The sequence below is a fragment of the Pagrus pagrus genome, assembly GCF_965226575.1.
Source record: "Pagrus pagrus genome assembly, chromosome: 22".
NCBI lineage: Eukaryota > Metazoa > Chordata > Actinopteri > Spariformes > Sparidae > Pagrus > Pagrus pagrus.
In genome coordinates this window covers 22697854-22711517 of record NC_140204.1, presented here as the reverse complement: position 1 = coordinate 22711517, position 13664 = coordinate 22697854, and the positions used below count along the sequence as shown (strand labels likewise).

The following is a 13664-nucleotide window of genomic DNA, read 5'->3' as shown; positions in this document are numbered from 1 at the left end:
GTGCAGCAGAGTTTAGAGCTTTTGGGAGATAGTTAACACCGGGTGGTACTCTGCTGGAAAATGGTGGACTGCCGTTTTGGGTTGGAGACTAACTGAAGGAACTTGCTGTATCTCTGGATTTTGAGCATGGGATCAGATGATGATTCAAGTATCAATGCTTGGTGTTAGACGTGGTTGAACAACACATTTTGAGCATACCGCAGGTTAAGGAGCAGGGTGATGAGCTCAGACATCCAGAAGGAGCTTAGAGTGAAACCATTTCTCCGCCACACTAAATTGAGGTGGTTTGGCTATACGGGAGCTTCACTGTGGAGTTATTATGGGCCCACCATTTTACATCCCATCTGCTGTAGGAATGCTTTGGGATCCCCAGAAGGAGCTGGAGTCAAGAAATAAGTAGAGGGGCGTTTGAGCCACATAGCTTAGCTTTGCTACTATCACGATTACTATCAAAGATTAACAGCAGAAAAAGGCTGGATGGATGGATGGTCGAACCATATGACCAGCTGTGCATGAATCATCTGAACCTTGGCCAGTTGCAGTTACTGTTGCGACAGTTTTCTTTTGGTAAGTGTATCTGCCTAAATGTACATAAAATTCCCAAACTTCCCCCCACCTCATTGTTGAGGTCAACATTTAAAACTCAGTTTGGATCACGATTGACTCTTAAAATGTTCAAACAATCACCATGACAACGTTGGTCTAAGCATTAACTGTGCCAAAATTCACAGGCAAAGAAGTGACAAGAAACCTCATTTTTAGAGGAAGCATGAAGTGTTACCAGGAGACAGTCTCGGTAAATGAACACAACAAAACGTCCGTTCCTGAGTATAATCCCCAGAACTGCCATTTTGCATCATGTGCATCATGATGATGACGGCCCCCCTTATTTAACCGAACAGTGGAATTACTTCACATTCTCAGCAGCTGGGTGCTGGACAGCAACAACAGAGACGCAGAAAGCCTTCAGTGTCTGATGAAGACTGGAGTCATCCAGTGAGCTCACTGCTGATGGGTATGTTCTCTAACAAGTGATGTCATTGCTGCTCTCAGGGAGGGTCCAAGACTCAGCTGCTCATTAGATACATTCATCATCACGACCTGCGACTGAGGGTCACACTCTCACCTTGTTCTTCTCGTAGACCGGCGGCACAGCGAACAGGAGGATGTCAGCTGGAGAACATGGAAAGAAGAGATGTCAGGAAATCAACAGCATACCGACTTATAGGTACATAATGGGGACACTGTCATAAGGCTCAATATATTGAAAGCCTGACCCAAAGATTTACATAGGGCAGAAAGCCCTTGTTGCAGGATTGTCTCAGGTGTAGTCCACACGTACATGGGAATTTTTGTAAACAGGGTTTTAGATTAAAAATAAATCTGCATCCAGACGAGCGTTTTAGCATCATTTCAGAAATAATGTTGATCCATACAACACGCATACATATTACATGTCCATTCATGGCATGCGTGTTGTTGTAAACAGGAAGGAGATTGTATAATCTGGTTGGTTGCCTAGCTACAGATAATACTATGAACGAGGCAGGGAAACATGACTGCCCTTCACAGAATCTACTTGGATAATTTGTCAGCAAAACATTGTAAGCAGCATTTTTTGTCTCTTTTCCATCATTGTCTTATTAATAGCTGTTTGCGTCTTTCTAGATATAACGTTAAACAATATAACATCCATTCAGTCACCGCTTTGGTAAAATGCTCAGTTGTAAGTTTACATTATTCCACTTAAAGATGGCACAAGTTGCGTGAAAGCCTTCAGATGCAGTCAAACTAATGGACCACAGAGGAGCAAAGCATTAGTGGGTGCTGTCCTAATGCTCGACATCCATCATGGGACAGTACAGTGTGGTTAGCTGCTCACCACAGCCTCTGAGCCATTTTGTCCACCCACTGCACATCACTTGGACCAGCAGACTAAATGAGCATGGTGGCCTCATTAAAAAACCTGAGGGCTGTTATGGTCTCACAGAGACAACTTTTACATACTGCTCTTATTTAATAGCACGCCATGTTATTATGTATGCTTCTATTAGAAAATGTCAGTCACCATAATCTGACTCTGTTCAGACATTGTAAAACTCCATTGCTATTTCTATGACTTCCCATGAATAAATTAAAGCACTTCTTCGACCTATATTTTGTCCTTCTTGGTTTGCATTAGAGGGCAGTTTTTTTCTCTTCAACCACTCAAAGCAACTTATAACAAAGAAGTTGCTTTGCTTTGCAAGCAGAGATGTGATCAAGTCAGACATCAAATATTCAATAAGTCAAATGAATGAAAATGCTTGTTGTTAGCAGTACCTCAATTAGCAGTTAGTGATCTCATTGGACCGATCAGACTCGATCAATTTCAAGGCTTTTATAATGAGAAAGTAGTTGTCTGTGTAGCAGTTAAAGGGTTTAGAGTACAGAACAGCACAAGAAACTGCGGCGAGTTGCAACAATGTGTTGAAATTTACAGCTAAGAATTCAGTGTCTTTATGTGATATGATACTGTGCAGTGTTTTCCTTTTAATGTCATCTTTAAATTCAATGGCTAATGAATGTGAATGTGGCCAGACTCTTGGTTCTCACGGTACTTACCCAGGATGAGAATGGTGATTCCATTGAAGACGGCTCCTACGTAGGTGAACAGCCACATGACCACAGCCAACTGGTGAGGACAACAGACAAAGAAGCCCACAGGGCAACTCAGAGAGATGGAGCATTTGTAGGACTACATCCAACATGTCATGTATGACTAGTTCATAGTTTAACTGCTATGTGAGGACATCATAGGGTGAAATAATAGTGGCCTACACACACTAATAAAGGCTAGAAACACGATGATGGTGGGTGCAATTGTACTTTAAAGGCTCACAAGGTAAATTCAGAATATAATAATGTTCACTTCCACAGCACTTACTCCATTAGTGAAACAACGGTCATGTCATACTCACCACCTTACTGAAAACACTTGAAATAATTCTGTTGTTCATTAATTATTTCTACTTCTTTTTACTTCATGTTAATGCAATCACTGTAAAATGGGGGGGGGGGGGGTGTGTGTGTGTGTGCCCTGTGAGTTGCTGGGAGGATTTTAATGCAAAACATCTGTTTGTAGTTTCATAAATATAAGCTGAACAGTTATCACAAAGTAGAATTGACTGGAAGTAATAAGTGAATAAAAAGACAAGCTGAGATCAGCAGGATGTGGAATATGGTGATGGTGAATTTACTGAAGGTTTAAAATGTGAGCAGAGGAGAAAATACATTGGCCTCCGACTACAATATCATAATCACATCAAAGATTTATATAAGAAACATCATTTGGTCTGGTCCTCTCTGCCTCTCTGTAGGTCTTTGATTGAAAATCAGGTGCCAGCCACTTGCCGTTTACCACCTCTGATATGATAATGCAGTTGGCAATCAACTTTTTAAAAATTATTTATCACTTGGGTTAATAACCATAACAAATTATCAGTTTGTCCTCCACTCAAGAATGTATTTCACCTGGTGATCTGTGTTGATCTAAAAACCAGTCTCGAATGTGTGTGTATGAAACTATTTTGTGAACACAACTCCTTAGAAAGTCAATTGCGGTACAATATGCAAAACACAGACATTAACATATTACATCATAAACTCCATATCTTTAATGGGGCAGAAGGAGGAGATTTAAGAATGTTCATTGTTTTTGGGTTTTTTTTATTAAAAAGAAGCATCTGAGGGGAACTTTACGTTGATGACTGGGGCTTTTTTAATCTTCACCATCACAGGTGAGACACCGAATACTATTTTTAGCATAAATATGTGTGATTAATGAAGATGGCAGTTGTATTAAAGGCTGATCAGACCTCTTCTCACGACTCCGTGACTCTGTCCCTATTAGCTTTGTTGCATCTGTTAGGGAGGGGCAACAGAATAAGAATAGGCCAAATTCCCTGTATTGGTTTGAAGGGCCTTTAAAGGATAGGCTGGGACTCAAGTCAACTCCACCAATAACTTGAGGATTTTTCAGAACCTTAACATTTAAGAACCCTGTAAGGCTTTAGTATGAGGTTCTTCCACTGTACTTTAGAAACTGGGATGTTTTGGATCTACGTCATTTGAAAAGCCACAGTGGGACTGTCCTCATTTTTGGGTGCTGTCTGGTAGGTGAGACAAGTAAGCAGTTGTGGGACAGACAACAATAGAACATGGTGCTGACACTGTTATTAATTTTCTGTCATGTTTATGTGAACATGAAATATAAATTGAATTGATAATGGTGAATCCAGGGCAGTGTGACACATTAAAAGACTAAACCAGTGGTTTCCTTACAAAAACTGTAGCATGTAGTTTGGGCAACTCGTCACGTTTCAAATGTCTCTTAGACAGAGATTTCACCTCTAAATATATTAATTTCATCTAAATAACTATTTGACTTTTTTCCACCCCATTAATCATCTCACGAACCTTCAGATTTATCTTGTGACTTGGAGTGATCTGACAAGGAGTATGTTTTGTACTTTTACTCAAAAGGATCTGAATATTTCATCCATCACCATCTTTTTAGGATGTGATGACACATGTGCTCGCCTGGTGGTGATCAACACACTGCCAACACCCCTGAAAACACCTGGTAGCTGCATTTAGTATCAGCTGTCTAAAAAGCTGTGGCAGAACCTGTGACAATTGCTAAAGGTTATGTTCAGATGCTGCAATGAAAATAGCTAAAAAGATGAAAAGATCATGTCAGTTCATGGTAAAAATGGATGCACATAAATGAAATTAAAAAATTCACACCTTACAAACCAAATCATTCTTTCCTTCTTTTAATGTTTTATAGTGTAATGTGTATGTTTTATTGAACATTTCAGATAATCTACTCAAGCCAGAACCATTCATCTTATCACCTGATGAAAAGCACATGTTGATTAGGAGTTCAGCTGATTGATAAGGAATGCAGTCTTGCAGAAAGTGTCTGTTCAGCTGAACTCAATGTATTTTTACTCAGAATTAGAACTATGGAGTTTGTCCCCTCCTCTTACAGCAGAGTCACGTTACAAAGGCCGGGACAGGAGGAATGATTACAGCAACTAGTAACTCTCTCCACTTACATATGGCATGTGCATACTGTAGACAAATTTAGTTATTACATCACACCTCACAGACACACTTTGACCTAGAGCGAGCAAACCACTCTGCTGCTGTAACAAAATGAATCAGCACGCGCTGTTCTCTAGTCGTAACTCTTTCAGTTGATGTTGTAACCTTATCCAGATGTTTATTCACTTTTCTTATGAAAAGACATTCTTGAGAAATAATCATTTAGTTGCAATGTCACCCTTACTTTGTTTATCAATGTTTTAATTATGATAACATTAAATCTCACACTTTTTTATACACGAACAGTCAGGAAGTCTTCCCAACTGAATGGTTCATTCTGGAGGCACATTTATAGATCGCAGTGAGACAGATGTGTTTCATGACAGTTGAATAAACTGTGTGACCTGACCTGCCACCAGTTTGGGTTATATTCTCTAAATAGCTACTGAAATTTACTATAATTTGACTGATTTCCCCCAGTGATGAGTTACTACTGTATAAATCAGAGCTATAAAAAGGCTGCACCCCAGAGAGGGGTCTTTATGGGACAGAGAGGGGAAAAATGCTTATCAGAATAAATGATTAGAGCTCAGGGTGACAGTGGACAGTTACTGAAGGCTGGAGCTGCTCACCTTCAGGGAGTCCACGAGGTCCTCAACCAGGAAGAGGCGGCTCATCTGCTTCAGGGCTCGGTTGATGTAGGTCAGACTGGTGTCCACGTGCTTGCGGAAAGTCTCTGGGGGGATGCTGACATCCTTATCCATCAGCGCTCTGCAGAGAGGGAGGAGGAGGAGAGGAGGGTGAGCACAAAATGAGGCTTAGTGTCCGGGCTGAAAGTGCTGCAGGAAAACAACGTAACCAGCCAGTGGTGAACAGCTTTAAGGGAGAAGCTAATAGAAGGCTCACCTTTTTAGAATCATCTTACCTCGTAGCACAAACTGACCATACCAATCTGTGTAAGGTTTATAGAGGCGTTGACTAAGACTTATGACCCAATGATTACTTGGCCAAGTCTAGAGATGTCTTACTTTCAAAACTCAGTTTCCAGTCTGCACTCTTGGGAAGTCAGGCATGATGTTTTGAAACTAGAGTGGCTGAAGAGTTATTTCAAAACGGAACAAACTGAGAATTGAACAAACTACTACCCACTACTACTTAAATTTCCATTTTCTCTTTTTCTGAATTATGAGCTATGAAGAGGATCTAGCTTTGAGCCTTTGAAGAGGAGCTGTGTTCTGAACTTTGTGAAGGATTGCCCTGGGCTCTGGCTCCAGCATAAAAGTTGTTCTATAAATAAAAGCAGAAAAAATGGCAGAGGTTACATCAGGCACTGTCATGCCTGACCTCTAACATTCTGAAACTTGGTAGTCTTTCCAGCTGCGTGTGTTTAAATGGTTTATATGAGGCAGTGGTTTAAAACATGTGGCAGTACAAAGCAGCAGCATGGCTCAGTGCACTGCAATGAGTTACATCTCAATCAATAATTTATCCTCCTTACATTATCTTAAATAGATGGGTAAAATATATCATCTTACCATGGATGAATGTTTTATTCTGGAGTGTTGCACACTTTGCAGCAGCATGTGCAAAGCATCTGACTGTGCAACCCATAGCATTTAGCAACTTGGCGAGTATTCCAGGTATGGAACATTTTGAGATCTAGAAATTAAATTTGAATTAATTAATTAGTTTAAAATCCTAGCTTCCTTCAATTTGTCACTGTTCCATGCTGCAATATAAATACAAGTTTGACTTTTTTTGCCTTTTTCTGCCTTTTTCTAAAGCTTTTGAGACTTCAAAAATGTAGGGAGCAATATACAATCCTTTCTGCTTAAAGGAGTTCATAGATTGGTATGGTCACCTATGCCCTCACTTTCAGGGTCTGTTTTCACACAAGACAAAGAGATATCCTGAGGGAAACACGGAATTCTTTGCCAATTCGAGCATCAAACTAATAACATTGATTTTTGGCCTCATCAAAGCCAGGCCAATCAAATCTAAACAAGTATGAAAAAGGTCAAAGCAAAGTACTGTTGAATCTTTAGTGAGGCTTTGGTCTTACTTGAAGGGGTGTCCATCGCTGGACTTCTGCACGGCCTGGACGACAGACTTGTAGATGCGGAAGGTGATGGTGACACAGAGCAGGGCCAGCAGCAGGTAAGAGATGACACTGATGACGCTGAAGGCTGCCAGCGACAGCAGCAGCAGCATGGACAGGCCGAACACCAAGCCCGACTTCTTGGGGTCTCGCCAGTGTATCAGATCCTTCACTGCAGAGAGGTGGAGGGAGGGGGTTAGACCGATACTGGTTTGCCCAGAACTGGCCTACAATGAATTTACATTGACATAAACCTTAAAACAGGAGCAGATTAGAAAATAGGAAGGTTTCTTTCCAAATGGTTTTACATAAAGGACTCATTCAGTCTGCAGCAGAAATAAATACAGGCCGCAGTCACAACATGAAAATTCAGTTATTTGTTTGCAACTAGTTGCTTTAATGGAAAAATATTGTTATTGGCCTGCAAAACTTATCAGCCAAAAAAGAAGAAAACACCTCCCACTATGCCACTCAGGCCTAATAAAACATGAATCTCTGTTGGCATCTGCAGTTGAAAATAACTGAGGAGGGGGCACTGCTGTAGATGCCCGTCTCATGTTTGTATGCTTGTCCTGTGAGGAGTCGTGCATGCAGAAGCGATAGCCTCTATACAAGGCGGTTATGTAATGCAGGAATGGGTTGGCACTCTCAAACTGCCACTCGTTCCCTCTGCGTGGGGAAAAAGGGGGTATTTAAAAAAGCCTTGTGTAAGTGGTGGAGAAACCACGTGGACTGATGCCTCAGGGACAGTTCAGGCCTCGGTGCTCCAGCTACTGCAATGGGCCCACACGTCATATTGGATCTTAACACACATATCACAGAAAACTGAAAACAGCTGCGGCTATTTCCTATGTAGTAGGACACCGACTTCCATTACGCAGTCAGAAATGTAGACAGCATACATTTTAAAAATGTTATATTTTGCCAAGTGAGCCCTTACAGCCCTTCTGACTTTAAATCTTTGGCGTCATGGAATGCACAGAGAATCTTAATTCCTTTAGATGTTTTCAAGTTTCTGACTCTCACTTAGTACTGTGCCTTATGTTCACTATGTAAAGGTGGGTTAACTACAGCCTCAAAGCTGACCACAGTGCAGAATTAACTCCTGAAAAAGCTTTAAATTGTGGGCTGCCTGAATTCTGCTATTGAAGCTTGTATGTAGGTGGCAGGTGCTTCAGCTAAATATTTCCCCCAAATTTCCCCAGTTCCATCATTCCTACATTTCAGTTATCCACTTTTTTTGCACTTGCTCCTGCCCATCAACCTATTTCTTCAACAATTTCTGTGCTAAGCAACGTCACCTGCTCATTATATGGGGTGGTGGTCGGACTGAATGATATGGTCAAAAACTCATTGTGATTATTTTGACAGGTTACAAAATGATTCACGATTGGTGGGCATGATCATTGCATCAGTTTACATTTTCACAAAAAATCCTACTTAAAAGATAACTACCGTTTTTTACAACCTGGACCTTATTTCTAGCAAACTATATGATCATTTACTCACCCAGATAACTTTGGTGTCATTTGAAGTCGTTCGGACGAAATTAGATCCAGTGTAGCGCCGATATATCCATATAATGCGAGTAACGGGGCATCAACACACAGCCTCTATAACGCATTATCTGCCACGAAACTAGTTCATTTCACCAATATTTTGTTACGATATGCTAGTGCTATTCCCCTCTGAGTCCGGGCCCGTCCGTTATCAACATCCGGGGTCAAACTAGCAGTAGCAGCTACAGGTAAACAAGCCGGGCTGTCGCGGGTGCGCGCGCAGCTCAGAGACGACATCTTCCAGGTCAGAGGTAGTAGGGCAACCTACAGACCCCGGATGTTGACAACAGACGAGCCCGGACTCAGAGGGGAATAGCACTAGCATATCGTAACAAAATATTGGTGAAATGAACTAGTTTCGTGGTAGATAATGCGTTATATAGAGGCTGTGTGTCGATGCCCCGTTACTCGCATTATATGGATATATCGGCGCTACACTGGATCTAATTTCGTCCGAACGACGCCGAATGACACCAAAGTTATCTGGGTGAGTACATGACCATATATTTTGCTGGAAATAAGGTCCAGATTGTAAAAAACGGTAGTTATCCTTTAATACTTAAATCGAATACTTAAAATCATAAAGATGTGACATTTTTTGGAGTCTGTACCAAAAAAACATGTTTTCTTACATCTGGAGGACAAGATTTGTATGCCAGGATATCTTTGCAGCACTACAGTACTTCATCATAATGCTGTTTTGTCGCACAGTGTACATTTATCAATACATTGCAGCTTCTTGCGATTTGAATAATACACTTGGCCACATTGAAATTTTGATTAAATTTCAATTAATTGTGCAGCCCTACTTAGAACAATAGTCTGGGAGAAAGCGCGCTCATGACCATCTGCAATATGGTACTAATACCCAAACTCTGAAGAAAAAAGTCTGAAAAATGTCACTACCAGCATTTAGATAGAATACAATACCAAATCACTTCCTTTCTTGAGCCTTGATTACTGCAAAGATAGTGAACTGATACTATATAATAAAAAGAAATCACCAAAATATTCTGAATATTAAACCATTTTCCATTCTTTTATTTCTCTAATGTTCTAGTGATTCCATCTTTTGCATTACATTCAATACCAGGCAGTCTGACTACTTAAAAATTTGCTGCTGAAAGTTCATTTAGTGGTTAATGTTCATTAACAAACAATAGTGCTCAACATGCCAAGAGCTGAACCTGTTTACAAGAAGGTGAGAGAAAGCAGGCAGCAGCAGCAGCACTGCTGTGGGGCTCAGACAGTAACAGGGACATCTCTGTTGTTCTCGATTCAGTCTGTTGAGCCTACAATGAGACTGTGTGAAAACCTCAAAACTCCAGTACAATACAATTTCCATCTATCAAATCAGCTGGTTGAACACATCTGAGGAAAAGCCGATTCATAATTCCCGTTTCAATACATCAACTGAACGGTGGGCAAGCTGGAAACAAAGTTGACTTCCCTGGAGATGTTTTTATCTGACAACAATGATTGGGGTTTCCTCATCCTGCACTGCAGGGGTGTGTGCGTCCTCCCAGCATGCTTTGCTGCCGGTACCCACAGGGAGGCAGCCGGAGCTTGACGGCCCTCGTTCATTATCTCTCTCTCAGCCGGCTCTCTCTGCTGAGGCGCAGTGGCCTGCTTTCACTGTGCTGCTCTTAAAGTGACACACACAACCACAAGTCTTCTACCACCAGTATAGATGATTTAAATCATGATGTACAGAGCTCAGTGGTCGATCGCAGTCAGCCATCCACCCAACGATAGTCACCACTGATGAAGTGAATAAACCATGCCATAACCATAACCATGCCTTGTGTCATCTGAATCTAAGCCGTCTGCTATTTTGTCTTCGACTGGCTATAGTGTACCTAATCCCATCGGTGAGCATTTCGGACTGATGCTCCCTCTAAACTCCCTACTGCACATTACTCAATATCAAAATGACCAAATAGTCTGTCATTCTGTTTAAGTAATTTAATAGGCAAAAACTCCAACCATTCTCTGGTTGCAGCTTCTCCAATGTGGGAATTTGATGCTTTTCTTGGTTTTACGTCACTGTAAATGGAATATTTTTACGTTTTGGACTGCTGGCTGATCAAAAAGACATTTGAAAATGAAACCTTGGACTCTGGACCTTGGAATTTTGATGGTAATTTTCCACAATTTTCTAAATTTTATTGACTAAAGTAGACAACATTGAAAACAATTGTTAGTTGTAGTCCCTGTTTAGTAAATTGAGGCCTGTGTGCTCAGGTTGGGTTGGTTTCTGGTTTTGCCAGTCCGGTCTGGTCTACAAGTTTAAGCCTGTATGAGATTAAGCAAACTGACTGAACCGGCATTTGTAGGTGGGCAGAGTTAACAGCATGCCATTAGTTAGATTAGCTCAGCGCCAGAGGGTAGTGCCTCCCTATGTTTTGTTGTGATGTAGAGTTGAGAGTTGTGCAAACAGTGCCGCTATACTTTCCTTCAACCAGAGAGAACTCAAAGCCTTGATTTGATCCACTCCTGTATTAAAGTTACTGCATTACGCTGTTAATTCACTTCCTGTATCCGTTACAGATCAAAAGGCCTCTACTATTCCAGTGACGAAAACCCTTCATTTCTTAACCTATTAAGAACTAGCCTTTATTTTGGGTCTCTGCTTGAAAATTACATGCCCATAATTAACAGAGTGTATCTCTGAAACTACGTCTTATATAAGAATAATGAAGGTATCATAATAAAGGGAACACTTGAAATATTTGTTCAGATGTGTCAGTATAAGTATGAATGTTACTGGATCTGAGTAAATATCTGCTCGGGCTTAACAGATAAACATGGCTTTTATTGTGAAACATTTGCAGGAACAGGTTGTGGAAAACTCAGTGACTTGCAAAGCTCCCTTACGCACCTGAAATATAGCTAGTGGCATCATTTTTAAAGTTGCACTAGGCCGGAGACTTATTTTATTTTGATAATAGATTTTTGAAGAAGTTAAGTTGAGTGGTTGTGAGAAACAGAAACACTGTGTCACAGTTTTCCTGATGGATTGTGGTGCTGCTACACTCTGAGGCCACCACCTAGTGGTAAAACAGGCATAGTCTGGTCCAGTCTTTGCCTAAAAATCTAATTGTTTTGAGAATTTTTTCATTTATAGAGAGACCCTATTCTACTATGTGCAGGAAAAAGGTGATGCCTGTAAGCTTTAAAAGGATGATAATAGTTTGTCTAACAAAATCATCATATTGATGATGCAGCATGAGCTTTTTCTCTGAAAACATGTTGATGAAAGAAAAGTTTGTGGGACTGGAGAACCAAAACAATGATGTGTAGCAATGATAAATTATGAACAGTCTTAATGACTAACTTTTCAAATGGAGTAATTGGCAATACAATTATTTTACTATGTAAAAAAACATTATGCCTGTTCAAACCATGCTCTGTCATTTGACCGCATTACAAATCCTGACAGCAGTTATTGCCTCTGACTAAAATCAAGATAATAACCCTCACAAACAAGACATTACAGGTCCATGTCAGACAGCTTAATGGAGAGTCAAATGCCAACACTGACACAGGTTCAAGTATTTACAGGTGCCTTTCCTCCACTTAACTAATATTTACACAGAGAATTAACACAAATCTGAACACAAATGGACTGCTTGGTTTTAACTAAACCAAAGCCAGCTGACAACAATTCTGCTATTAGAACTAGCCCACAAAGAAACCTGGAGAATCAATTTTGGTTACCACCGTATGGATTATACCACTATCATACCACTTTTACACCAAAATTAGCGTTTTAACACTGCTAACCCACTAATAAGTGGCAATTAAATCCATTCACATCGCCGGTGGATGAGTTTGCCCTTCTGTTTTTTTCCCCTTGTGTGTCACTTTCAGTGAGTAGAAAGCAGCAGATCATATACTTCATCAGGACACATCCAGACAAAATGTGAAACTTCTCTTAAAAATATTCTGAAACAGAAGTGTCTAAGGAGTGAGACATCTCTCTTCTTTCTGATATCCGAGAGTTGCACATGCACAGTACAGATGAGGCAGCTGACAGGCTCAGACCACGTGCAAGCCACAAACAACGGTTTCTTTTTTCATAACTTCGGCGTCTCTTTCAAACTTGCCGCTGACTGAACGATGTCCAGAGCTGCTCGACAGAGACAGGTGGAAAGATATTACCAAGCCAGCAGCTTTAACTTTAACTCACGTCATAGCACCCCATCGAAAAGGGAATAAATTGGTGTGTTCACCCAGGTGTTCACGTCACAGCCAAGCCGAGCCCCAGGTGATAAATACCTGCGACTACTGCAGGGTCGACCCAGGGATAAAAGGAGTATTACAGACGGGTTTGATAGAAGTTTTCAAAATGTTATTATTTTTTTTTTTTACCAAAAACTTGGATGGCAATGCAGCAAGTGTCAAGCATATTCAGCATGACAACAGGCACACCAACTGAAACAAACTCAGCTAGCCAAATGTACCCCGCCTAATAACCTACTCAGTTGTAGAGCAGCACTGCAGAGAAGCACTAAAATAGCACAGCTCATGGCTGTGGGGGGGAGGATTCAACAACACAGGCTCATCTACAGAACACGACACAAAACAGAGCTTCCTCTTAAACACCAAGTCATCAACATCATAATTAGGAAACGCATACATTTTGTGCACTGTTAACAAGCTTCAAAGAACAATGAACATTAGAGCATTAAAATAAAGCTGTACTGGCATTTCCTTGTCTCTTCTGCACACTTTCCCCTAATTTCTGGTTGCTAGAACACCAGCACCCTGTTCTCTGATGTGCCAACTCTAGGGTAAAGTATTCAACACATGTAGACAGACCACTGAATGTGTTAGGATTACTGTCTGCATACCAGGCTCTGTGCATATGTGTTTGGAATGGAGATCATGTTTGCAGAGAAAGGGAGTGTACT

General features: G+C 40.8%; 1 protein-coding gene across 3 annotated transcripts in view; it reads right to left on the bottom strand.

Annotated features, from left to right (window-relative positions):
- The window catches only part of rtn3 (reticulon 3), a 33584-nt gene that overhangs the window by 4218 nt on the left and 15702 nt on the right, over positions 1 to 13664 (bottom strand). For all 3 annotated transcript variants that reach the window (XM_084343461.1, XM_084343462.1, XM_084343463.1), the window contains 4 exons: positions 7154 to 7361; positions 5724 to 5862; positions 2605 to 2674; positions 1127 to 1173 (listed from right to left, as the gene is read on the bottom strand). In XM_084343461.1, the coding sequence (XP_084199587.1) occupies positions 1127 to 1173; positions 2605 to 2674; positions 5724 to 5862; positions 7154 to 7361 (464 nt within the window). The remainder of the gene's footprint in view (positions 1 to 1126; positions 1174 to 2604; positions 2675 to 5723; positions 5863 to 7153; positions 7362 to 13664) is intronic.